The 27,874-nt window shown below is 43.2% G+C and overlaps 1 protein-coding gene across 1 annotated transcript in view; it reads right to left on the bottom strand.

Annotated features, from left to right (window-relative positions):
- Nucleotides 1-4,751: 4,751 nt before the first annotated feature.
- The window catches only part of GOLGB1 (golgin B1), a 51,470-nt gene continuing 28,347 nt past the window's right edge, over nucleotides 4,752-27,874 (bottom strand). Inside the window, exons 15-24 of the mRNA XM_055711159.1 lie at nucleotides 22,249-27,275; nucleotides 19,217-21,167; nucleotides 17,470-17,648; nucleotides 16,136-16,301; nucleotides 14,882-15,013; nucleotides 11,032-11,190; nucleotides 10,804-10,901; nucleotides 9,998-10,132; nucleotides 7,685-7,790; nucleotides 4,752-6,453 (exon numbers count right to left, since the gene is read on the bottom strand). Of these exons, the coding sequence (XP_055567134.1) occupies nucleotides 6,319-6,453; nucleotides 7,685-7,790; nucleotides 9,998-10,132; nucleotides 10,804-10,901; nucleotides 11,032-11,190; nucleotides 14,882-15,013; nucleotides 16,136-16,301; nucleotides 17,470-17,648; nucleotides 19,217-21,167; nucleotides 22,249-27,275 (8,088 nt within the window). The 3' untranslated portion in view covers nucleotides 4,752-6,318. The remainder of the gene's footprint in view (nucleotides 6,454-7,684; nucleotides 7,791-9,997; nucleotides 10,133-10,803; nucleotides 10,902-11,031; nucleotides 11,191-14,881; nucleotides 15,014-16,135; nucleotides 16,302-17,469; nucleotides 17,649-19,216; nucleotides 21,168-22,248; nucleotides 27,276-27,874) is intronic.

Here is a 27,874-nt window from a genome sequence, read left to right on the forward strand (position 1 = left end):
TGGTGCAATCCCAAGCATAAATACAGGCTAGGCGGAGAATGGATTGAGAGCAGCCCTGAGGAGAAGGACTTGGGGGTGTTGGTGGATGAGAATCTCAGCATGACCCAGCAACATGCTGGGCTGCATCACAAGAAGTGTGGGCAGCAGGTCGAGGGAGGTGATTCTGACCCTCTGCTCTGCTTTCCTGAGATGCCACCTACAGTACTGTGTTAAGCTCGGGGGGGCCCAACATAAGAAGGACATGGACATGTTGGAGTGAGCCCATGGGAGGCCACAAAGATGGTCAGAGGGCTGGAGCACCTCTCCTAGGCAGACAGGCTGAGAGAGTCAGGGCTGTTCAGCCTGGAGGAGAGAAGGCTCCGGGGAGACCTTAGAGCGGCCTTCCAGTACCTAAAGGGGCTGACAGGAAAGCTGCAGAGGGACTTTTTACAGGGGCCTGCAGTGATAGGACAAGGGGGAATGGCTTTAAGCTGAAAGAGGGCAGGTTTAGATTAGATCTAAGGAAGAAATTCTTTACTGTGAGGGCGGTGAGGCGCTGGCACAGGCTGCCCAGAGCAGCTGTGGATGCCCCATCCCTGGAAGTGTTCAAGGCCAAGTTGGATGGGGCTTGGAGCAACCTGGTCTAGTGGGAGGTGTCCCTGCCCCTGGCAGGGGGTTGGAACTAGATGGTCTCCTGACTAGTTGGTCCCTTCCAGCCCAAACCATTCCATGACTGTATGAGTCTAATGTTCAGTCTGAACCGCCCCTGATGCAACTTTGAACCATTCCCATGCATCCTATCACTGGATCCCAAGGAGAAGAGCTCAGCACCTCGCTTTCCATGCCCCCTCCTCAGGAAGCTGCAGAGCAATGAGGTTGCTTCTCAGCCTTTATCTGCAAACTAGACAAACCCAGAGTCCTCAGCCGGTCCTCAAAGGACGTGCCTTCCTGCTCTGTCACTAACTTTGTTGCCCTCCTCTGGATGCATTCAAGGACTTTAGCATCCTTTTAAAGTGGTGAGGCCCAGCACTGCACACAGTGCTCAAGGTGAGGCTGCACCAACGCTAAATACAGTGGGACAATCCCCTCCCTTGACTGGCTGGCCATTCAGCCAGTTCTTCACTCAACACCCTGTGTACCTGATCGTGTCACAGTGAGACAACTTTTCCAGAAGGATGCTGTGAGGGACAGTATCAAAAGACTTACTAAAATCCAGAAAAACTACACCCACCACCTTCCCTTGACCCACTAGGTGGGTGACCTTATCATAGAAAGATATCAAAGTAGTTAAACAGGACTTTGTGAACCCATGTTGACTGTGCCCGATTGCATTGTTCTTTACGTATCTTTCAATAGCACCCAGTACAATCTCCTTAATTTTTCCAGGTACGGAGGTTATACTCACCGGTTTGTAGTTTCCTGGGTCTTCCCTCACACCCTTCTTGTAAACGGGAATAACATTGGCTAGCTTCCACTCAGGGGGGGTGTCCCCAGACTCCCAAGACCTTTGGTGGATGATTGAGAGGGGTCCTGCCATAACATCCGCTAGCTCCTTCAGTACTCTGGGGTGAATCCCATCAGGCCCCGTGGACTTGTGAACATTCAGCTGGTGCAGCTGGTCCCTTACAATTTCAGTGTGCACAAATGGAAAGTCATTGTTCATGCACTTGTGTTCCTCTGACTCAGGGGACCAGGCAGCCCAAGGTCTATCAATATTATTAAAGACTAAGATAAAATAAGCAGAGTGCTTCTGCTTTTTCTTTGCCCCTATTAGTCAGGTAACCATCTTCAACAAGGATCACTCCAATGTTTTCTTCAGACCTTCTCTTGCTACTTAAAAAAGCCTTTCTTGTTGTCTGACACAACAGTGGACTAGTTCAAAATCTGAGATTTGACCTTTAATGTCTTCTCCCTGCAAAGGTGAACCACAGCTCTGTAATTTTCCTGCAAAGTCTGACCTTACTTCCAGAGATCGTATAATTCCTTTTTCCTCTGGAGCTCTGCAAGGAGTTGTCTGTTCAGCTAAGCCGGCCTTCACTGCTTGCTTCACTTTCAACACAGTGGAATTGCCAGCTCCTGTGCTTCTAAAAGGTGCTTCTTAAACACTGACCAGCACTTGCCAACTCCTAAACCTTCAAAAGCAGATTTCCAGGGGACACTGCTAAGTAGCTCTCTGAATAGCTTGAAGTTTCCTCTCAAAATCCAGTGTAGCAACACTGCTGACCTTTTTTCTCATTACACCGAAAATTTTAAAATCAATGGTTTCACGATCACTGTGGCCAAGACAGCCACCTACCATCACATCTCCCATCAGCCCTTTTCTATTTAAACAAGTCTAGGAGGGCATCTTTCTGGTTGGCTCACTGAGTACTTGTAACAAGAAGTTGTCTTCCACAAACTTCAGGAATTTCCTAGACTTGCTCTTCACAGCAGTATGAAATTCCCAGTTGATGTTTGGGAAGTTAAAATCTTCCATAAGGACAAGGCCTATCAATCCACAGATTTCTTCTAAATGCCTACAGAATAACACATCAATGCTGTCATTCTGGCTGGGCGATTGATAGTAGACACTCACTATGACATCTACTTTGTTTTCCACCCCCTAATCCTCACCCAGAGGCTCTCAACCACATCACCGATAACTGTAAGGGCTGTACAGTGAAACCTCTCTTACATATAGTGCAACTCCTCTACCTCACCTGCCCTGGCTACCCCTCCTGAGCAGCCTATAGCCCTCCATCCCAGCACTCCGGTCTTGGGAGTCATTCCACCAAGTCTCACCGATACCAGTGTTATGGAAATTACACATGCCAGACACCGTAACAGGGTTCGACTCTAGGTTTCCACTGAATCAATAACCTGAAAAGAGATTCTTCTGTAAAGTCCTTACATTTGATTAATTATTTAATTTTTATTAATTAACTATTTTTATTAATAAACTAATTAATTACATTGTATCAATAGTGCTACAGCTCAAGCTGGGTGCGTCCAAAGAGGGACCTCAAACAAAGAAATCCCTGGGCAATCATACCCTTACAATCTAAATTCCCCACCCCTCATGTGACAGTTCAGACCAGTAGTTACATTAGGGTTGGGGTCTTCCTGTTCTTCACTGGGTCCTTTGACAGTCTCTAGGCAGGCTGTTTCTTATCTCTGAGGTTGCAGCTTCTGTTAATGAACATAGCTTCCGTATCTTCTGACTTGCATTGTCTCTGAGGCCTTCTTTTACTTGACTAGCTAAAAGTTCAACATACCTAGGTGAAAGTTCCCAGCCTGTGGCCTAAGCCTTCAGCAAATTTAACTATTAATGCTAAGCAAGTTACACTAAACAAATTCTGTATTAGTAGTATACCAAATTGCACACCACCAATGACACCATAGCTCTGGGAACTGACCAACGCTTCCAGTTCATCCCGTTTGTTTCTCATACCGCACGTGTTGGTCTACAAGCGTTTCAGATGTGCTGCTAAGCCCTCAGTGCTCCCTGGAGCAGCGTAAATGCTACCATTAGCATTGCCACCCTCAGGCAATGCCATGCCAACCCTTGGCTTATCTTCAGTTCTCCTGTTAGTATCCCCTTGTCCCATTGATTCTAGTTTAAAGCCCTCTCAATGAGTCCTGCCACTTTACAAGCAAAGATGCTTTTCTCCCATCGGGACAGGTGGATCCCATCACACCACAGCATACCTTATGCTTTAAGGACTCTCCTGTTTCTATTAAAAACGAAATTCTGGTGGAGGCACCGGTTCTGGGGCCAGGTATCAATGTCTTAGGCGTGCCTGTTTCTTCCTATATCTCTCCCCATTGCTGGGAGGATTGACGAAAACACTGCCTGTGCTCCTGAATCTTCCCAGGGCCCTGAAATCTCTTTTAATCAACCTTGGACTTCTTGTTGTTACATCACTAGTACCCACATGAATGAGCTGGAGTGAGTAATAGTCTGAAAGCTGTACTAAGCTTGTCAGTTATCTGGTGACATCCCTCATTCAAGCCCCAGGGAGGCAGCCAACCTACCTGAAAAGAAGGTCTGATCTGCAAATGGGTACCTCCGTTCTGCTCAGGAGGCAGTTACCTATGACCATGACTCACTGTTGCCTCTTCTCAGCACTGGTCTTAACGCAGCTCCTGTTGCGAGGGGTCAGTTGATCTGACCTTGGCGAGAGTGCTTGCAGAGGTTCCTCCTCTTCTCTCTCATCACATGCTTTGTCTGCCATACTCAGAGCCTCATACCTATTCTGTAAAGGAAATGGTAAGGAGGGTTCCTCTTACAGCTCCGCGCAGTAACCTGCTTCCACTATCCCTGGTAACACTGCTTTCCTCCTGGCACTAAAACAGATCCTGGACCTGCCCCAGTAGTGGCCATGCTGAATTGGCTTGTGTGTACTAGAGATGGCAAAGCACAGCTCTGTTGGTGATCTCCTTTTCAGACTCTACTGCGGATCAATCAAAAAACTAGGTTGGACAGGTCTATCAGAGAAAAAAACAAAAAGCTGAAATGTTTGAAACAGGAAACATCTTTCATTAGGTCAAACCACAAAGCTGTTAGGTCAGACTATGATTATCAAATCACTAGTTCCTTCCGAGGCTTCATTTTATTTATTTACGTATTTACTCTAAGCTCTAACTGTTCCATTGGAAGGTACAAAATATTTAAATGTCTCTGAACCAGCAGATGCTTGTCTTATTTCAACATGGTGGTCCTGATAAGGTATGATACAGCAGCATTATAACCTTGAAAGACCTCTGACATTTACATGACAACACCACACAAATTCCATCTAAAAAATAATCTTTATTATATATACAGGAGCACATGCCCCAGGAAGCTATAGGCAAAGTATTTGGTCACTTGATTTTTATATAGTTGAGGAAGTCCACACAGATAATCAAGGATAGTACACAAATGGATATATAATGCCAATGATCTGGACCTGCCAGAGATCCAGTTATTTTAGCTACCATGATGAAATCAATCCATCCTCAAACAGGCTAGAGAATCTTAGTTTACCAGCAGCATCAAATGAACTACCTCTTTCCCCATGGGAAAAATGTGACTTAATAATCTGGCAAGAAACAGATACAATCCTGGCAAGTACTCTGAACAGAATGACCACTTGGTGGTCTCTGACAGGGAACTCAGCTGGGTCTATCTTCTTTGCATTTAGGATTTTCCCTTTGGAAGACAGCAGTCTCAATTCCAGGACATATTCAGGAATTCTTTAGAAAACACAGCTTTCCATATAGCCTATAAGATCAAGTCCATTTGCATCAGTTTGCTTTAGATTCAGACAAGTCCAATGACCAGCACTAGCTTTCTACAACACGCTTTTCCTAAAGCGGAGATGCCAGAAGGTTTCAGAACTCTAGTCCCTTCCTCAGCACAGGGGGAAAAGATTATTTCTGGAGCTTCTGCCTTTGATTTGGGCCCACATACCACATTATGGAACCCTTCAAAACAGTCTCTGTGGGTTTAATCTTGTGACAAGGGTTCAGTGGACAAGAATGCAGGAGCACAGCTGCTCTCATTTCAAGAGGTATGCAAGCACCTTCCATTGTGAGAGGTGCACAGATGCTACAAACAGCAAGGTTATTAACTCTGAGCTAAAAAGTTTCTTGTTTCCTATTCCTTTTCATTCACTAGGTTACTGACATTATTTTACAGGCTTGTCAAGGCAGACATATGGCTGCTTTTAGATGGAATGCTCAGCACATCTGGATATACTAATTTTGGCCTTTCTTGAACAGGAGATGCAACCGAGCAGGAAACATAATTTTGGAATTCATGTTCCTTAAAGTGTCCACAACTTCCTTAGGATATGCATTTCAAACAGCACTGAGCCACAGAGCAAATCTAAGGAATGGAAGACAGGGAAGAAGCTTCTCTCTTCTTTACCTAGCTACCCAAATCACTGATTCAGTCTAAGAGGGGGAAGATCCTGCAGTTCCTAGAAGTGCTGAGCTATTTAAGCAACTCAAAAATATTTTTCTTATTCCCACCCACAGCACAATACTATATAAAATGAGTGGTGCTACTCCAGGTACATGAATAGATGTTGTCCTTGAAGCTTGTAGTGCAAGAACCCTGGCTCAGAAAACATGCCACTCATTTAAAAACACCAAAGCAATGGCAGATGTCCTGGAAACGGATCCCAAATATCAGCATCGGCTGCTGCATACTTCGACAGCAAGCAACCTAGGTGCAAGCTGCTGGGTGCAGCTGCTCCTTAAGGGCTGATTGAGAAAAAGAAGGCAGCTGGGTGAAGTGCTACCCTGTCAATAGGGAATGCAGGACCTCATTACACAGAGGGCTGCGGCTCAAGAAGAAGCTGTTATTCCTGTTCATAGGTGGCCTGTAAAGCACAGGAAGAGCAGGACATGAAGAGCAAGCAGATACATGGCCACTAGCAGAGGCAAGTGGGTCCGGGAACGGAAGAGAGAGCGTAACAGGCGTCGTAATCCAAGGACATTCCGAGTCTGGAAGAGTAAAAGAGAGACCAGTCAGTACCAGGAATGGCTATGTCCCCAGCTGCCTTCACTCAGAGCTCTCCAAACCATGAAAATAAGTTTAAGATAAGTAGTATGAACCTTCCCAAACCCATTCCACTGTTGGACTCGACCTCTAGAGCCAACCCTCAGTGAAATGTTCCCCTTCCCCTGTTCTCTGCAGGTTTCTCGTGAACCAGCATTCTCCAATTTTCCTTGAGAAAGGGTGACAGAATGCAGAACATCTCCCTCTAATACTTGATCTCTACAAATTTCTAGCCCCTCTGAGTGAAATATAAACAAATGGATTGATGTTACTTTTCTGCTAGAACCTTGAGCTACTAGGAATTCTGCTTCACTCTCCGGCCTAGAAGAGTTACTATTTGTTGTGTTCTTTCACCCTTGCAGCTGAAAGGACTTCTGAAGCTGTTGAACAAGCTGCTGCAGAGTGACCTCGCTCTACAGGGGCCCTTCCAGGAGTCCTCAGACAATGTAACATCTACTGGGAAAGTTCCAATAGAAAGAAAACTGTCTATTCTAGTAACAAACCTTTGTGCATGAGCACAAAGTAGTGTCCAGTTATGGCTCTTGCCATAATTCTGCTGATGCTGCTCTTGAGAGCACCACCCCCAAATCTTGAAGAGACCAGAGAGCAAAGACTTCAGCAGGGCTTCATCTGTAGCAAAACAGGACAGGTGACTGCCAGGCTGTCATTCAGAACCGTGAAAAATGAACTCTCCACTTTGGCTCCCAGCCTGACTGACACAGGTTTGAAAGACAGTGAGTGAGGAAAAACTGAGATTGTCCCTAATCAAAAGGACAGACTCTCCAGGCATCTCAGATGCTAGGGCCAGTTACACTACACTTCTTATGCATGAGATTGCCCGCTGTTTGCACAGACTGCCTATCTGCTCACTACTGAGGCCTTGAATATTCCACAAAGAACCTGGGACCACATTTTAGGCATAGGTAATGCTAGCCTACATTTTAGGGAGCTCTGAAACTTACTCTGCTTATGCAGGCCATAGCAAAGCCACAATCAGAACAGTGTGTGGCTTTTGGTGTGGCAAACAGAGCAAGACCAGAGCAGAAACCTACAGAAACCCAGATTTGAATGTGCCTACAGAAGGATTTGACTGCTATAGGTACACGGTTTTCAGTCCACGTTTTCTTGCATAAGCCAGGGCTCACATTATTAACAGCTGTGAATGTAAATTCTTACTTGGCTGGAATTATTATCCATGGAGTCAATCAGCAAGGAATGCTCATGACCTGGAGCCATATCAATGCTAGCACTTAAGGAAGATGTCCAATCATTTGACTGCAACCTGCAGCAGAAAACAATGAAATTAAATTCAGTTTCTTATGATGCCCCAAACCAACACGGTAGACAAGTTTAGGAAAAGAGGCATTTTTCAAAAAGTAATCAACCATTGGAAGCAAGTCATGGCCTCACTTGACAAGAACTGGTTCCATTCGTACAACTGTAGTGCCTCCTGAGCTCAAGTTCATCAGGAGGACTGGGTGACCCAGGTAGCAGCAGTTCTCCCTGCTCCACCAGGCTGGTGAAACTGTAAGAAAGCAGGCACATTGTGCTCTCCATGCCAGTTATACCTGCTCAAGTGACTGGCACTTCCCGTGCCCACCGTCACGGCCATAGCCAGAGAGAAAGGTAGAACTCCCATACTGCATGATGTGCAGATCACCATTCCTCTCCAGTAGACAGGACAATTCAGCTGCTGACAGTGGAGCCCTTTCTTACCTGATTTATATCCTGTCACTTCAAAACTGTTTTTTTTAGGTGCTGTTTTTTCCCTTTTGTCTTCCAAGAATTTTGAACTCTAACTTAATTAAGGTCTCTGTGTTCTACATGAGGCTTTTCAAGTGAAATTTCATAGTGTGTGACTTGAAGGAAGCCAGGGCAGATGATTTAACTGTGTATTTTAAATTCCCTGAAATTATTTTGGAAGTCAGCTCTGGTCCCAATAATGCTGGTTCTTACTATTTTTTAGTGACAGATATTCAGGATTGGCAAGATACTACTAAGGGGTGAAATGTGGAAGCAACACTGTCATATCTTCAGGCTAGCATTGGTTAGTGAAGGGAAATCAGTTGCAGAAGGGTTTCATAGACTTGAACGCTAGAAGGGGCTACAGTTGTCTGTGTTGTATAGCAATTACCAGGGAACTTCATCCAGAATTCTTCCATACAGACCATTATTGTTTTGCTGAATTAGCATGTGTGTCAGAAGAAAATCTCTGTTTTCATGTAAAAGACTCCAACAGTGATGTTTATTTTAACTACCAGGAAATGCACAGCACAAGTGCCTACAATCAAGTTACATGATAAAACCCAAGGAGAAGCACATATTTCTAACATGTGACTTACTGCACCCTGATCCTCACATCTAGTCTAGGTCAGCCTCCTTTTCTCTGCTGACTATAAGGGCATCTGTCAAGTAACCTGAGATACACAGTTTATTGGGTATAAATGGCAAGATTTTGGTACCAGGGAGTTGCAAGGGAGAGCTGTATGGCAGGGGGCCGTGAAGGGCTCTGTACCAGTCACAGCCGGTTACAGTTGACTTAGCAACGAATGATGCCTCGCTGTGTGCCAAAACTACAGCCAAAGGAGTATACGGTCTCTGCTCAAACATATTTAACAAAAGGTAGTAGCTGCTAGGGGAAGAGGAAGTGAGTAAGAAACAAGGAGCAGCAGACAGAAATCACTACATACTGGCCCCAGCCTCCGGCACTGCCCTTTGCCTCACCAAGGGGACTAAGCAAAACGTGCAGTGCAAACAATGGGACTAGGAAGAGGGGAGGAGAGGTGTCTAGACCAAAGTTGAGCCTGGGAAAGGCACAGGGGAAGTGTTTTACCTGTGTTTAATTGTTTCTTAATACCAAAATTAATTAAAACTTTATGTTAATTTGCAATACATTAAAACTGAATGACATTCTTCAAGTCAAGACTGTTTCGCCCAGGACAGACAGGTGCTTACTGAGGAGACAAATCCCCTGGAAGTACAAAAATTCCTCTTCTGCCTTCACCCAATTCCAAGTCTCCATATCATATTTTCCAGTAGTTAATTTAACTCATTGAGAAAGCTGGCATCTCTTTTCTAGTCAAAATTTGTCTTAATGTCTAGTCCGCTGTCTCATTCTAGCTTTGTCTACAATTGAACAACAGTCTGAACATCAGGAAACTTTTTTTTTTAACTGTAAGAGTGTCTGAGCATTGGCACAGGTTGCCCAGGGAGCTTGTGAAGCCTTCATCCTTGGGGATACTCAAGCACTGTCTGGGTTTGATCCTGGGCAACTGGCTCTAGGTAGCCCTGCTGGAGCAGCAGCATTGGACCCAATGACCTGCAGAGGTCCCTTCCACAACCTCAACCATTCTGTGATAGACAAGGTATAGTCATTTCTATGCGCCTAAGTGACATTTGACAGAAGTAGGTAATGAAGTGCAGACGAACACAGAGCTAGGATCACCCTACTTTTATGGTGATACTGCCTGTTTGTTCAAGCTCCCTCACCTCCTGATCTGATCCTGTGCTGCAGAGAGCGCCTCCTCTACAGCAAGACGACGATCCCGTTCTTCCTCCAGCTGCTCCTCTAAATACCTCAAATCCTGCTTTGTGCTGCTATGTAAATGTTCCGTTTCGGACAACCTGTCAGAAAATAACCAATCATATACCAAAACAAGGGCTAATTCATGGACTGTTATTCTGTTTCTGTAGTATTCATTGATGCAGTATGTGAACAGACTCCAGTTCCCTTCCACTTCACACAGAAGACTTGGTTATCTCTTATTAATATTTAAATTATTTGGAAAGCAAAAGAGAAAATAAATCTCTTGAAACTTCTGTGTCACATCAGGAAGGAGCTTCTTGGGTCTGTCACCTGTGGCCCCACCTTCTGAAAATTATTTTGAAAGGACATCAGCAATCACGTGCTAGATCTTAGTTCCAGAAGGTTACAAGGAATCATGTGCTAGGTCTCAATTCCAGACGCCCTCAAGCTACCAGCCTTGAGACCAGGACCACTGATACACTTCAGCAGTTACTGAGGGACCCAGCCCATCAAATCAAAGATGCTCATTTGGCCGGTGATGGTTAGCTGGAATTGCTGCTGCATGTTGTCTCTTCATTTTTTGAAGTCCTACCCAAAAAGATACCTAACAACAGCTGTCAAGTGCATATAATAGCCCTTCCACTTCCACAAGGTGTGGAACTGAATTCTCCCAACACTCTGACAGAAAGTAACAGAAACAGCCTCATCACTAGCCTAAAGACCTCCATCAGGACTACCATTCCCGAGCGTTTTCTCAGGCTTTCTTTACCTCAGCTGCAACTCTTGCAGTTCTGGTGTGTAACTGCCTCTCTGAGGCTCATTCTTTTCTTGGGGTGCTCCTGGAGCAGCATCTGTTGTAAACAGCTCCTGAAAGAAAGCACAAATGTATGGTAGGTAGCACTGAATGAAGAGGATAAAAAGTAGCTACAACGCTGCAGTTAGCGGAGCCATCCGCAATAAGCTTTTCCCTCCCTTACACCAAGACGACCACCCTTACCATGCCCTTGTCTGCAGACTGCAGCTCCTGAAGCTGCCTTTCAAGCACCATGCAGCGGTTCAGCACCTCACTGTAGTGCTGATGGCTCTCACAGATGTTCCGACTGCTACCTCGCAGCTGGAGGGAGAGGGCATTTTTCTCCTCAAAGACCTGAGACAGCTGAGAAGAGAACACAACTGCTAAGTAAAGAACTTTTATTTTTGTGAAAGCGAAATTGTTCTCTGTGTAACTGAGGGTGAGAATTCTATTGAGATGGGAACTACCACACTGCAGGTTACAAAGATCAGTGACAATCTCCAACAGTAGCTTGTGGCTAAGGTTTCCAGAACATGAGTCCCAAAACATCAACATGATGTACAGGGTAACACATTTTCAAAACAAGATTTCTAAAGTGCTGAGACTGACCTAAACCTTTCCAAAATATCATCAATAAATTATGATTTTATATTCTTCCTTTCTCCTTAAATGCAACTCTCTTTCTGAAGATGGCTAAATTCTGAGTCTTCCATTTCAACATGGGAATAGGATACTGCACTGAAGTACAGAAACTTTTTCAATATCGCAGGCAGCACTGAAGACTGCCAGCATGTCTTCCAATGGAGGTACTTCCTTCAGGAGTCTAGAAAGCAAAAGGCTACAAAGAACTACTGACAATAGAAACAGAACTTGGGAACAACTTTCTTCACATAATCTTGCTCTCTGGTCCCTTTGTCTGGTGTCCCTCTCCCTCCTCTGCCCCCTCCTCCTCCTGCTCTCCCCTCCATCCTTCCCTCATTGTTCCTCTGCCAACCTGCCCTCTCTCTCCCCTCTCCTCCTCTGTCTTCCTTCCTTCTCCCTCCTCCTTTCTCTCTCTGGTCACTTTAGAGAAAGGGCACTAAAATTCAGTGGCAGAAAAGTTACTGATTCAGACACTACTGTCACTGATCCTCCTGAATGTGATCTATATACAGCCTGGAATACCCCTCTGGTCCATTCAGGTCAGCCGTCCCAGTTATGACCTCTCCCAAGCTCTTGCCCACCCTGGCCTCCTCACTACAGGGAGAGCAGAGTGAGAAATGGAAAAGGCCTTAATGCTGTGCAAGCACTGTTCAGCAACAGCTAATACATTGGTGTGTTATCTGCACTGCTTTAGTCACACAGCTGTAACACCACACCCCAGGGGCTGCTATGAAGAAAATTAACTCCAACCCAGCTCCAGTACATAAAGCTTTTAACATCATCACCTACAGTATTCACATTTGGAAACTAAGGAGCTATGAAGTAGACAAATTAACTGCTGCATAGTCAAAAACTAGCTGGACCACTGGACTCAAAGGCAGTGATAAACGGCTTGAGAGCCAGCAGTGAGCAGAATACTCCTGGGGCCCACCTGGGGCACATACTGCTCAACATTGACAGCAATATAAGTTACGACATAGATCATAGCATCAGCAAGTTCGCAGCCAATATTGAATTTTAAGGAGTGGCTCACATGACAAAGACCAAAATGTCAACCTGGAGGGACCTTAAGAAACTTGAGGACTGGGCCAACAGAGATCTCAAGTTCAATAAGGGAAACGGCAAACTTCTGCATCTGAGGCAAAACCCATGCATCAGTACAGATTGGGGAAAGGCTGCCGAGGCAACAGCTCTGCTGTAAAGGACCAGGGAGCAGCTGCCCTGCTGAATACAAGCCAAGAGTACATCCTCATTGTGAACAAGGCAAACTTGTCTACTGGCCTACATTAGGAGAAGCAAGGCCAGCGGATTGAGGGAAGCTATTGCCTGCTCTGCTTGGTACCGGTAAGACTATATCTGGAATCCTGGGACTGGTTTTAGGTCACTCATTTTCATTTGGGGAGGTCCCAGTTGACTGGAGGTTCGCATGATGCCCATCTACAGGAAGGGCCAGAAGGGGATCTGGGAACTGCAGGGCTGTCAGCCTGACCTTGGTGCTGGGGAAGGTTATGGAGCAGATCACCTTGGGCGCCATTACATGGCACATACAGGACAACCAGGTGACAGGCCCAGACACCACGGGCTTATGAAAGGCAGGTCCTGATCAACTAATCTGATCTCCTTCTACAACAAGGTGACCCACTTAGTGGATGTGCTGGTTTTGGCTGGGATAGAGTTAATTTTCTTCTTAGTAGTTGATGCTATGTTTTTGATTTAGTATGAGAGCAATGTTGATAGCAACAACTAAAGCATCAGTGTGTTAAGTAGCGCTGAATCTAAATCAAGGACTTTTCATTTTCCATGCTCTGCCAGTGAGCAGGTACACAAGAAGTTGGGAGGGGACACAGCCAGGACAGCTGACCCGAACTAGCCAAAGAGATGTTCCGTATCATGGGATGTCATGCTCAGTACATAAACTGGGGGGAGTTGGCCAGGGGCCACTGACCACTGCTTAGGCACTTGCTGGGCATCAGTTAGCAGGTGGTGACCAATTGTATTGTGGATTACTTGGGTTTTTTCTCCCTCCCACCTCCACCTTGTGTTTAATTCCTCCCTCTCTCTCTCTTTTTCATCACAATTACAAATGTACTCTGTGATATTATTATTTTAATTTATTTTAGTTATTAAATTGTTCTTATCTCAACCCTCTCAACCCATGAGTTTTACCTTCTTCTGATCTTCCTCCTCATCCCACTGGGGTGGGGCAGGGACGGGGAGTGAGGGAGCAGCTGTGTGGTACTTAGTTGCTGGCTGGGGTTAAACCACAACAATAATACAGAGAGGTTTTTGTTATTGCTGAGCAGAGCTTACACAGAGTCAAGGTCTTTTCTGCTTCTTACACCACTGCACGCGCAAGAAGGCTGCGGGCACAAGAAGCTGGGAGGGGATACAGCTGGGACAGCTGACCCCAACTGACCAAAATGATATTCCAGACCATATGACATCATGCTCAGCATATAAAGCTGGGGGAAAAAGAAGGAAGTGGGGGACACATTTAGAGTTATGACATTTGTCTTCCCAAGTAACTGTTGTGTGTGATGGAGTCCTGCTTTCCTGGAGATGGTTGAACACCTGCCTGCTGATGGGAAGTCAGTCTCTTCTCCCAAGTAACAAATGATAGGTCAAGAGCCAATGGCCTCAAGTTGTGCCAGGGGAAGTTTAGATTCGACATTAACAAAAATTTCTCCATCAAAAGGCTTGTCAAGCATTGTAACAGGCTGTGCAGGACAGTGGTTGAGTCACCATCCCTGGAGGTATTTAAAAGACATGTAGATGTGGCACTTAGGGACGTGGCTTAACTGTGGACTTGGCAGTGTTAGGTTAACAGTTGGGCTCTAATCTCTTCAGGGTCTTTTCCAACCTAAAGGATTCTAGAATGGATAGAGAAATGGGAAGTAGTCCAGGAAAAGGGTGATAAGATCATCAAGGGATTGGAAAAGGTGATGCTTGTAACAGCTTGGCTGCTTCAGCATGCTAAAGAGGAGGCTAAAGGCTCATTTTATAATAGCTTACAATTAAACTAAAGGGAGTCATAAAGTAGATAGAGCTCAACTCTTTTTGATAGTGGCAGATAATATAATAAGGGGCTGTAGACATTAAAAAAAGCATCTGCATTAAAAGTGTAAAGCAGCATTGGACAAGGGCCCAGAGAGGTTCTGGAATCTCTCTTTTTTTCTCCACTCAGTTAGGCGAAGTCATGGGTGACCCAATCTAGTGCTGCTTTGAGGAACAGAGGGATATACAAGATCATCTGCAGAAGTCTCTTAACTAGTATTTCTGATTTTGTTACTTCACTGAATGCCCACAAGAACAGAGAGATTCACTCCTGCTCCCTGAGCCCTATTCAAGCCTACCCTCTTCCCCACATTCCTCATCCCAGACTCTGCAAGCAAGTATAAAATATGATCGGTACCTTGCTGTTTAACTGCTGAATTCTGAGCTCTTTTTGGTGCAGTTCTTTCAGACTGTCATTCAGCTGGGCCTGGAGATGTTTTGTCTCTGTTTCTAGGCTTGAGAAGTCCCCTCTCAGAACTTCTGAAGACATCTGCCAGGGAAAGAACAATGCAAAATATACTGCACACCTGACAACCCACTCTTGTATTAGTCCTCTCTGTTTAGTATTCCAGGGTCAAAGCCCAACATTATCCCTAGGCCTGGAACTTGGTCTGCTCAGGCAAAACAACAAATGGGGACTAAACAGAAATATCCTAAAAGCCATCTGAAAACCCAAACAATTACGAAAGATCACTGAACTTGCACATACGATGGGTCCTTCTCAAAAGTGGTCTTAAAGCTGTGTACAGTACAGGAAGGGAAAAAAAAGTGATGAGAATAAGAAAAACAAAGGAAAAACCAAAGCAACATCCACATTGCTCTCATTCAACACAGACTAAAAGGTTAGCACTGAGGCATTCTCCTGGAAAGCACCACATGCACATTGCTCTAGCTTTTTCTTTGCATATATGCACGTATACATCAAAGGGATAAGGGAAGATTTTCTCCCTTCTCCATTGAGATAAAAGCTTCTCACTGGAACATTACAGATGTAGGCAGGAGAGTTCTCCTCTTGCTCATAATGATATTGTACAGGCAGCACACAAGTGGTTTTCCCTAGAACAAGCAAAATACTCAACATATTCCATTCCACTTTTAGGAGTGTGATACAAGAGAAAGAGGCAGAAAGTCCCAAGTTCAATCCTCAGCCTCTCTAGGCTGAAGTCAGGATTGTAGATCCCTGTCGCAGTAAAAACAGCATTAAAAATTCATAGTAAACTTAAAAATTACAACATGACATCATGACAATGTGACAAGAACTAAACCAGAAGATCTGATTCAAATACAGTGGAACAAGCAATCCTAAAATAGCCAGGAAGACCAACCTGATAAGTTCCATACTGCTTAGAAGGACCTAGGGGGCCTAGGAAGCCCTGTCTCTCTCTCTCTTGAAACATTATGAACCACAAACTAAGGGAAGAGCACAGAAGAGTAGGTCAGAGTTTTCTAAAGGTTTTCAGTGATCCAACTTGCATTGTTGGTATAGTCCTTGGAGGTCACACAACAAAATCCGATACTGCAGTCTGTACAAACTGAATACAAGCAACAATACAAGGCTGAATTTCAAGCCCCACATCTCCATGCGATAAAGAGTCTGTGTATTTCCACCCACCTTTGCTTGGTACTGCTCCTCTACAACATGAGATTTGCCGAGGGACAGTTTCATTTCTTGTGTGATCCTTTGTAAATGGCTCAGTTGCTTGTCCTTTTCTGCTATGGCCATCAGGTAATGTTCCTTTATGCTGCTGTTCTGCTTTTCCCAGGTAGTTTTCTCTTGTCTGCCCAGTACGACACAAAGGAAATTAGCAGGAAGTTACCACTATCACTTATGATATCCAGGTATCCTGCTCAGAATGAGCTGAGGATGATTATATTTGCTATCATCACCCCTTGCCAGAAATAAAGTTTCATAACTAAACCAAACCAAAATAAACCACTTATGTACAGGAACCTTAAAATCAAGTTTAAGGAAGCATTCCATATTTTGCTCAATCCTGCAGATTGTTCAATGCTTACACATTTGGTACTCCTGAAGATTGTTTTGATCTTAGTGCACAGAGAGTTTTGTCAAGCAAGTCATTGACAATGACACTTGTCATCATAACATTATCGTTGCCTCAGTCAAATATGCACCAGAACCACAGCACTGATCCCAACATGCAAACTTGAGGCCTAAGCTTCATTTACATTGTAGAAGCTAGACAGGGGAAAAAAATATCCCTTTTATCAGAGATAAATAAAATTTGTAAACTGCTTCAAGACTACAAGATCTTAAGTGTTAGTTTGAGGGTCAGACTGGGGGCAGGGGGAGAGGGAAGGACCACTATAAGTTTTTATATCACTTTGGACAAAGATAAACCATGTATCTTTCCACAGAAACCCCAAACCCTTTTACTCCAGGTTCAGTCATTCTTAGAGGGATCGCTGAAGTACCTGAAAGGACTGTTTTCCCCTTTTTAGAACCGAGCATATTTGTCTGACTAGTTTCAGTCCACTTGGAAATGACAATTTACTAGACTTGAATTACACACTTTTTTAAAAAAAGCAAGTGAAACGAAGGATTATACAGTCATACAAAATGAGTTTTTTCTAAACAATGATATCAGTGGGATACATAAGTTCCAATACGAGAAACTGTCTTCTCTCGAACAGATGATATTGGCCACCACTAGATGAAGGAAATAAAAATGAAGAGGTCATTGATCTATTTCACACAGGCATTTCCTTCCAATATGCTGGGCTGTAATCCTTTGCCCTAAGCCTGAGGCAAAAGCTGAACAAGGGAAGCGTGTGCCCACCCCCGAACAGGGCAAAATGAGTGACAGCTGACACAGGTAAGGCTGAGCTTCTCGATGCTTTCTTTGCCTTTTGTCCACAAGTGCTCTTAGAAAGAAAGAAACAGCACATTTGTATCTCTGAGGCAGCGAGAAGACAGACAATTCTCACCTAAGTTGCTGGAGCTCCTGCTGGTAGAAAATGCTTTCTTGCTTCAGCTGTTCTTGAAGAAGCTGCTGTTTGTCTGCGTCTTGCTGATATTCCTGCAGTTGTGCTTTTAAGCGAGAATTTTCAGCTGATTCTACCCCGACAAGTATGTATTGCTGCTGCAGATTCTTCAGCTCTCTCACCTTTAATTGAAAGGAAACATCAGTGTGTGTGATAACTGAGCAAGCAGCTAGGTTTATTACTTACAAGTGTTTAAAAGCATTTCTCTGTGGCATATGGAGAAAAAAAGTCACATTCAGATGACAGAGAAACTAGAAACTGAATCAGTGATTAGAGCAGTCTACTAAAAACTGCTCAGAAAAAAAACCCTCAGAGAATTCTGCTGTTAATGAGAGTAGTGAATTTTGAGACCTTCCATGAAGATTTGACATATATTAATAAAAAGACCCCAGACTACAGTATTAATACCCTTATTCAGAGGAAGAAAAATTGAGACAGGAGCTAGTTAAGAATAACTCCTGAGGTTGGTATTTAGGGTAAACCAGGGAACTGAGAAAATAAAATCCATTTGACAGTCTGCTCAGACTGGGATTAGAAATAAGTTGTCATTACGCATCCATCACTGCAATCAGGACAAGACAATGTGACTGACTTTGGAAACAGGGACCAACTAACGAGTCAGGAGATCTCTCTACTGAGGATCTATCTCAGTATTAGCAGTGCTACACAGATATGCAAGTTCAACAAAACAGCAGTAGAGGAGACATAAATCTTCAAATAACTGAGATACAAAATGGACAAGAAGGAGAAAATGTTTAAGACAGTATCACAAAGTCTGTTGTGAATTAACAGAAGGGAAAACTAAGACAGACTAAGTGTCAGTGGAAAATGATTGTAAAAGTTGGTCATCTGACCAGCAACTAGAACTCTGAAGCTTGCTGAGCTGCATTGTAAAGGCCAGAGCCTTCACAAACACAGAAACATTAAATATGCAAGTAAGGATATCAAAATGAAGCTGCAATGCCTTGGACCTGTCTTGATAATCAGCTGCTAAGAGGAGAAACAGAGCCAAGCCTTTGCTCTAGTCTCCTGCAGAAACCCAAGACAAATCAAAAGCTTCCACAGATGTGGCCTAAGCAGGTTAACAGGGAACCTGTATCTTATTTCTACGATTCTGTATTTTAAATCAAGCTAACAAGAGAAACCTGAAATCACAGCTTCCATATGACAGAGAAGATAACACAGATGACACATACTAAATCCATGGGATCTGATAGTGTGCCCACAAGTGCTATTGTCACTGGGAGGCAACTCAATTACCTTTGAAAGGTCATGGTGACTGGGAGAGGTTCCTGAGGACTGGAAGAAAGCAAATGTCATCCCTACCTGCAGGAAGGAGGAACTGGGGAACTGCAGGCTGGTCAACCTCATCTCTATCCCTGGGAAGGCGATAGAGCAACTAGTTCTGGAAACCATTTCCAGACAGATATAAAAACAGGCTGCCCAGAGAGTGTGGAATATCCACCTATGGAGATACTCAAAATCCAACTGGACAGTGCCTTGGGCAACCTATTCCAACTGACCTTGTTTGAACAAGGGGGTTGGACTAGAAGGTCTCCAGAAGTCCCTTCCAATCTCAACTATTCTGTGATGACAATAATCTGTGTTTCACACTGCAAATAGCAGATTTGAAGATCCAAATCTCCAATGGGGCTTTAAGTAAGAGCAGGAAGACAGAACAAAGACTTACTACTCTGTCTCTGTCATCCTGCAAGGAGGACAGTGCCTTCTTAAGACTCTGCACTTCTGAAAGAGTGGAGGAAGTGTTCCCTTCTGCTTGTTGCTTCACTTCTTCAGTCTTACGTATTTTGTCCAGTTCATTCAGCAGACTGTCTCGCTCATTCTGCAGGCTTGCCATAGCCTTGGAGAAAGATTTGACTTGGTTGGAAGAGCCTTCCAGTTCTGAAGACAAACGGAGAAGCTCATCATCTTTGGCTCTCAGCTTCTGATTAAGTTTCTCAATCTGGGCCAAGAGACCTCTTTCATCACTGGCTTTCTGCAGTTCTGTCAGCTCAGACCTCACTGTATCTCGGTCCCTGGCAGTGGAATGTTGCTCCTTTTGTAGCCGAACCATCTGTTCATGAAGATTCTGCACTAGACTCTTTTGTTCCTCTAAGTCTGCAGTGTATTTCTGTTTCAAAACATGAAGCTCTTCATTGGCCTGGTCCCAGCTATCCTGAAGAGAGCTCATGGACTTCCCAAAAGACTGAATTTGAGCTCTGAGATCTTTGTTTTCATCTGTGACTGCAAGAAATTTCTGTTCCATTTCCATTAAGTCCCGTGCCAATTCTGCTACTCTTTCTTCTGCTGTTTCTGTTTCATTCCTCATTATCCCTGCATCATGATGTAGGTGTTTCAATTCCTTCCGAAGCTTGTTCTCAGCTTCTTCCACTCTCTTGGATGCATCCCTTTGAACACATACCAGTTCCCCCTCAAGTTCTGTTATCCTTTTCTGTGAGAGGGAAAGCTTATGACTCAGTTCTCGTGCCTCTTCCTCTTGGGCCTTCAGTTGTGCTTGACACTCCATGATAGGACCCCCCTCACGTAATGCTGTCATCTCACTCTGCACCTGAGAAAGAGAGGATGTAAGGGTTTCAATCTCTTGAGACATACTGACTTTATCCTCTCTCAAGGCTTCCATGCACTTCCTGAGATCATCCTGAGTATGCTCGGACTCTTTCAGCTGTGTTTCTATGATTGTCTTGTCTTTTTCCAGAGTTTGGATCCGCTGAAGCTGTGTTTTGAGAAGTTGTTTCTGTTGGGAGTCCTTTATTGAAATCACTTGGTTCAGGTCTTCTCTATATCGCACCAACTCTGCATTCAGCTTGGCATTCTCAGAGTTGAGGTCATCCATCTGGCTATGAAAACTTCTAATTTCTTCCTTGAGCTTATTGTTTTCAGCAGCAGCCTCTTGAATTAGCTGGTCTTTTTCCAAGATTATAACAAGATGACGTTCCTCAAGTTGCTTGTAGTCTCTCAGTATGCGATCTCTGTCATCTTGCAAAGATGACATGGACTTGGTGAAGGAGTCCAGTTGTGCCTTCTGCTGCTTACTTTCTTCTCTGCTTATCTTCATCTTTTCAGTGAGACAATCAAATTTATCAAGAAATTTGTTCTTCTCATTTTCCAAGGCTTTTTTATCTTCTTCCTCCTTACTCAGCCTATGCTCCAGCTCTTTCATCTCTTCAGAATGTTGCTGCTGTAATTCAGATAGAGCTGCTATAACTGCTTCTTCCTTTGCAGACAGCAAACTAATGATCTTTTGATCTTTGGCACTAATTTCTTCATGCAGCTTATTTGTTAGGTCCTTGGAAGCTTGCAGATCAGCCTCAAGCTGTTCACAGCTGAATTTAAAGTTCTGGATACTGGTCTCTTGTTGCTTGACCATACTGTCCAGCTCCTCTCTGACCAATTCACATTTGGTGAAGGAATTCTGTAAGTCAGCAAGCTGGTCTCTCAGGCTGCTGATTTCTGACTCCAGTTTCTGCTGTTCGATCTGAGACTTGCTGTACAGTTTCTGAGACCCGTCAAGTTGCATCAAAAGGTCTTTTTTTTCCTCCTGCAACATTTCACATGTCTTTTGATAATGCTGAATCTCACTCCTCAATTCGGACTCACACTCTCTCTTGCTGCATTCCAGCCTGAAAACAGAGAAGAGAAAGACAGTGACAAATCAATGAAGTATCTCAGTATCCAAATACAGTAACAGTTTTCATTGATTATACTAATTTAGAAAAGACACAAAATTCATTTTACTTTAAGAAAGCACGTGGGAAATATCCAGATGATTAGTTTTCCCTCAATTTAAAATTCAAGGCATCTTTTAAAGTTCTGACTGCACTACTGTCTGAAGGGAGTGGTGCTAGGGAAATATTTTTTAAAAGTTGTCCATTGAGGGAAATGTTTATGTTGATATTGAAAAAAAATGGAGGAAGGTTAAACATCGAGTGTTATCACCTCCTTTTCATTAAAATACTTCTTTCATCCACTGTGGCTAACAAAAAACCCCCAAACAAGCAAGCAAGCATCACGCAGACACACACTCTCAATGAAATCACTGTTCTCATATGCTTGATGCTCATTTAATGTTCCAGCATGCAAAGAAATAGCATTTTGATCACAAACTTTATAGAACAATTTTACTCATGTAAGAACAGTTTGGCTTTGAATTCTGGAAATTCCCAGAGCTAAGTTTTGGTACATTTCCATAGCTCCACCTTTCCCTCAAAATCTATTGGGATTCAACTGGAATTATCTATCCCAATGCTCTCTTGACCTGTCAAGTTTAATCTATTCCAAATTTCAGATTAATAAAGATTCTAGATAGTCCTCTGATGACTACTGCTTGTTACAGAGAACAGATTTAACACAGGTGCCCTAATAATGAGAAAAAGGAACATTACACAGTGTTAATCTCCTTGTATACTTGGTGCAGTCAATAAATACATAGTAACTCCCTACAAGATAACTCCAAACCTCTTTTCTATCCAAACACAAGCAATCCAGGAGATAAGCCTGTTTACGAGTTTATTAGGAAGACTAATTCTGCTCTCCATCATAGGCATTCATTAGTTTTTCCAATCACATGTCATATTTAGCATATTTATGTACTCAGAATTCTTTCTTTCTGGTATAGTGCAAAGGGGAATCCTACCTCACCTCTGGCTGCTGCCTTGTCAAAAGGAAATACAAGAATACCAGCCGAGTCATTATCACCTTTACCTGGATATATGAGTCTGAAGTTCTTCCACACGTATGGTCATCTGCTTAATCTGGTCCTTTAGCACAACACAAGTTTCCTCTTTTGAACGTATTTCTTCCTCTTTCTTTTGAATACTTTCAGTGAATTTCTTCTCCCATGTTTTTGATTCATCTATCACTCTATCCCTGTCATCCTGAAGGGATGACATGCTCCTGGTGAAGGCTGCAAGCTGGGCTAGTGTTTTGTTTAGGCTGCCTTGCAATTGCTTGGCTTCTTGATCTTTTGCCTTCAAGGAGTCTTGAAGATCGCCAACAGTTGCTTCTGTATAGTCTTTCTCCCTCTGCAAAGCTGCCAGCTTTTCTTCCATGTTCTTAATTTCCTTTGAGTGCTTGTCTTTTTCCTGTTCCAGTCTTCTCTCAAAGTCCTCATCCTTTTTCTTCATTTGAATTTTAATATTCTCTTTGTTTGCCTGCAGCTCTTCTTTCACTTTGACACTCTCTGCTAGAACCCTTGCTGCCTCACTCTGGGTGTCATCCAATACTACTCGGCAGAGAGCAAGTTCTGTTTGGGCTTTCTTGGTGTCTTCAACTGCTTTTGCTAAAGTCTCTTTGGTTGCTTCTACCTCTTTCTGAGACTCATTCTGCAGAAATTCCAGAGCTTTAACAGTTCTTTCTAAACTACTGTTCTTTTCCTGGCTTTTAATACAGTCCTTCTGCAGTTGCTTAATCTCCTGCTGTTTCTGTTTCAGCAGTTCCTGAAGCTCCTTTACATGTGTGCCATTGTCTCCCCTCCAACTGCATTTTAGCTTTTCTACATATTCCTTTTCTGAACTTGCTTTACTTTTCTCCTTTACCATCTGACATTTCTCCTCCTCCAGTTCATGCATCATTCTCTGCAAACTCTGAAGCTCAGTTTTCAATTGCTCATTTTTGATCTGGAAGTCTGTTGCATCTTGCTGATAGTTCCCAATAGTTCCATTAAGTTCTGCCAGCTGATTCATGAGCCTTTCTTCCAAATCATCCTTCTCAGCCTCTAGCTTGTCCTTCAGTTCTGTCATCCTGATGAGGTCATCTTTGGTTATTTGGACTGTTTGTTCCATCTTTGCTACTGTGTCCTGAAGAGCATTCAATTCATGGACCTTCTCTTCCATTTGCATCTCTAAAGCAGTTTTCTCACCTGCTAAAGTCTCAACACGCACGTGGATATCACTCAGCTGTTGCTCTGAAGCCTTCCTATTATCTTCTAGTTCTGTGATTCGCTCTGTGAGCTGAGCTATCTGCTGTATGTAGGTACCAAGATCTTCACAAGGGCTACTACCTTCAAGTGCTTTTTGTTCCAGCTCTGCAGTAGAAGACTCTGGTCTAAAACTTACGTCTACTTGATTTTCAGTCCTCTCCATTGGTGGTGGTGTGGCAACTGCCTGATTTGTTTCTACCCCTGTTGCCTTCTCAGCAACGTACTTGTCTACCAGTTCTCTGCTTTCCTCCAGCTTAGATTCTGTTAACTGCAAATGACGCTTTAAGTCTGTGATCTCTTGATTCAGAGATGCCTTTTCAGCCATTACTCTCTCAAGCTCTGTAGAGAGAGACTGGTAATCTCTCCTAGAGCTTTCCAGATCTTCTTTCAGGCTAGTATTTGTAAAGACATCTCCAGTCCTGTGTAGCTCTCCATCTGTAAAACGCACCTCTGCTCTAAGCTTCTCATTCTCCTCCTCTAGTTCCAGGATCTTTTGTTGCTTTGATTTTGCAAATTTCCTCATTTTCTCCTTCATTCCATCAATTTCCTGTCCAGCTTCTTGTAGCTGCTTATCTGTTTCCTCTTTTTTTGCTTCAACACTTTTCAGCTTAATGAATACTTCCTGCTTTTCCTGTCTAACAGTTTCCAAAACACGCTGAATCCGCTCAGTCTCATTACTCACATTCTCATAGGACTGCAGGAGAGTTTCATATTCTTTCTGAAGGTCCCTGTATTTCTCGTGCCACTCAGAACTCTCGGCAGCTTGAAAGCATTTCAAGGATTCCACCTCCTTCTCCAGCTTCTCCTTCTCCAGAGTAACTCTGTCTAGAGAAAATGTCAGGTTTTTACAGCATCCATCAAGATTCTGATTTTCTGTAAGTACTTTATCAACTTCTGCAATAAGTTTTTCTCGCTCTTCAGTGAGGCCTGCTAACTTTTCTGTTAAAGTATCTGCTTCTTTAACATGGCCACATATTTCGTTTTCCATATTTGTCACCTTGACGGAAAGATTTTCAATAGTAGTTTTAGCACTAGCTAGCTCCTCTTTTAGAGATTTGCTCTCCTTTAGTGCCTCTTTTCTAGAGATAAGTGCAGCTTGCAACTTTCTCTGCATTTGATTCTTCTGTTTAGCTGCTTCTGCACCATCATCTTGCTTCTCCTGAATTTCAAGCAACTCTGTTTGCAGTCTCTTGCTTTGTTCCTCATGAACCTGAGCTTGAGTTTCCAACTGACTACATAGTCTCCTGACTGAATCCTCTTTTTCCAGCAACTGTGCCTGCACATTATTGAGAGCTTCACTCTTCTCCTTTAACTGCAAGTTAAGAAATTCCACTTCTTCATCCTTTTGATGCATAAGTGTTTTCAGGTCTTCCAGACAGCCCTCTCTAGAAATTTTTGCTAGATTCTCCTCCAGTTCTGTCTGAAGACTTGCTGCCTTAGCTTCAGCTTGGTCAGAGGTTCTCTTCAGCCCTTCTATCTCCAGAAACAACTGTGCTATGTGTTCTTGCAAATGAAAGACTAATTCTGATTTGCAAGCAAGTTCACTTTGCATATAGCTAACGTTATGTTCCAGTTCCTCCTTCTCCATCTGCAATTTTTCAAGTTTTTCCTTAAACTCTTCCCCAGAAACATCTGCAACTTGGAAGAGTTTATTTGTTGTATTTTCTCCTTCTGTGCATGAAGAATCCAACCCACCTTGATTCCCAAGAACACCCTCTGTCAATTCTTTCTGTTCTTGGAGTTGTCTGAGCTGAGCTTGGATGCTTTCCTTCTCTTTGCTTTGCTTATCAAATTGTTCTTGTAGGATATTGTAATCATCTTTCTGCTGTTTCAGCTGTTCTCTGTGATGCCTGTCTTTTTCTTGAGCCTTTTTTATAGTGTCTTTACGAGATACCAAGGCCTCCTGAAGTTTTTTTTGAAGTTGCTCTTTTTCTTGTTCAAGAGCTGAAATCCTCTCTTTCAGAGCAGACTTTTGGTTTTCTTCAAGATTTGTAGCTGCTGAACTATTTTTTTCATTCTCTTCATAATCTTTTGGGCTTTTATTGGTTTCTGTTACTTTGTCAGCAATTGTCTGACTCTCCATGATTTCATCTTTAATTGAAACAACGTTTGTCTTGCCTTGCAAGCTTTGCCTCATTTCCTTGATCACTGCCTGCAATTGTGCTTCAGTAGTCTCTTTATCCAGCAGGTCCTTCCGGATGCTCTGCAACTCAGACTCCTTTTCAGAAAGCAGCTGAATTAGATAATCCTCACTAGGCTGGCTTTCAAGATTCACTTCTCTGCTTATCACATTTGTCATATTTTCTTCCCCTTCAGCTTCTTGAGTCACTGAGGTTTCTGATTCGTGTTCTCTTAATTGCATTAACTCATTCTCCAATTTACTAACCTTCTTCAGAAGCTCTTTCCTGTTAACGAGTGCTGCTTGCAGCTTCCGTTTTACTTGCTCATTTTCTTTTTTCAGAAGTTCAATTTTATTTACTAACACCTCATTTTCTTTACATGCTGCCTCTGTCTCATACTGCTGCTCAGATGCCTCACATTTTAGATATATATCTTTTGCCTCTATGTTTTGGTCTTTTTCTTCCTGGGCTTTTAATAATATACTTGTTTGCTCTTTAAGACTCTTCAGCTCATTTCCTAGAGAAAATTTCTCTTCATTCAGCAGGACCATTTTCTCAGACATGCTGACACTGATCTCTCTCATCTGTTGGTCTTTCTCCTGCAAGGTTTGTTGCAGGCTCTCTATAGACCTGGTGCGTTCAGCAACAAGCTGTTCTAGGCTTGCTGCTTCACATCCCTTTGAGACTAAGTTTTGGGAAAGCTCTTCTATCTCAGCTGTATTCTTCCTCAAAAGTTGTTCTAGATCAAGTACTTGACATTCCTTCTTCTCAATCTGGCTTCTCAGATCTTTTAGTTGCATGTCTTGGTCAGAAAGCTGAAGTTGTGCCTCATCCAAGTCTTTTTGCAAAGCTTCAATTTTTATCTCCTTAGATTTAAATTCATTTTTAAGACTTTGGATTTGTTCTCTCAGAAGACTGCTTTCACTGTCTGACAGCCTCTGCTTTTCTGAAAAAGCTAGATTTTCCTCAAGTTGCTTTACTTGCTCTTTCAGTTCTGTTACGGTAGAGAGTTCCTTCATTTGGCACAGAAGCTGATCTCGTTCGTCAGTCAAAACACAAAATGCACTATCATAATCCTCAATTTTTTTTCTGTATTCCTCAGTCAGCTGGTTTAGCCTGTTTATTTCTTCACCTTTTTCTCCTAAATCCTTTTTATAGGATTCTTCTGATTTCTGCAGAATTATCTGCAGTTCTGTAATTTGGTTTTGTAAGTTTATCAGTTCTTGAGATTGAGAGGTGCCAGGGTCTGGATCTGCTGAGGAGACTTCTCGCATTGCTTCCATCTCGCCTCTGCAGGGGACAGTGCTTCCCTGGGGCACTTCTTGAAGACTGATTCTGTTTTCCTGAAATACACCAACTTGCTGCACTTCTATTTTGCTCAGTAATGAGCTACTGGCCAACTCATTTTGGGTATCTGAAGCCTTTTGCTCTTCCCTTTCAAGAAACCGTATCTGGGAGTTATCTTCTAGCTGGTTAGCTGCTTCTCTGCTCTGGTTACCTGTAGAATCTTGGCCATTTGGGCCCTTGAGCTGCCTTTTCAGAAAATTTATTTCTTCTTGGGCTTCTTTCAGTTCCAGCAGCAAAACTGACAGCTCTTTCTGTTTCTCTGCAGCAAGATATTCCAGAATTCCAGGTGGACAACTTTCTTCAGTAAACTGCTTGCTTCCATTGGGAAAGCCATCTGGTTTTGCCTAAAAGAAAATAAAAGGTTTCAATTTTCCTTTGAATCCTGTGAAAGGGTGACTTTTGGAAGTATCTGCTTTTCACGTTTTGTAGTTTAAGGATACCCTTTCTTGAGCTGACTCTTGCAATAAATAGCCTCACTAATAACAGGAGGATGACTCATGTAATTTCTGTTCATTTCAGTTTCTGAAGTTGCAGCATCAAAGATTCTGGCTTCAGGATTAGACCATAAAGGTAACTTCCTATTCCTTTGTTTCCCATTCTCTCTTGATTACAAGATAGCACGATTCCAAAGTGTTTCAGTTCTCCTATGATTCTCACTAGCTCTCCAGTGTACTTACCCAGACACATTTTCCTGGCATCCTATCCATAGTCTCCAAATGAGGTTTTGTCCTGTATTCTATTTGTCCATTTAACATGGCAAAGAAACAGTGCATAAGCCCATATTCTAGTCTGTGTCCATCTCCAAAGTGAAAGCACCAGACAAAGTGCTTGGCTTTTTCCAAATAACTGTCCTAAGCTTGCCTCCCACCCCCAAAAACAGATTACAGAAGACAAGCAGTCACAAATTATTCCCAGAAAGCATGGATCAGCAGCCCACGAATAA

Source organism: Falco cherrug, chromosome 5 (assembly GCF_023634085.1).
Source record: "Falco cherrug isolate bFalChe1 chromosome 5, bFalChe1.pri, whole genome shotgun sequence".
Lineage (NCBI taxonomy): Eukaryota > Metazoa > Chordata > Aves > Falconiformes > Falconidae > Falco > Falco cherrug.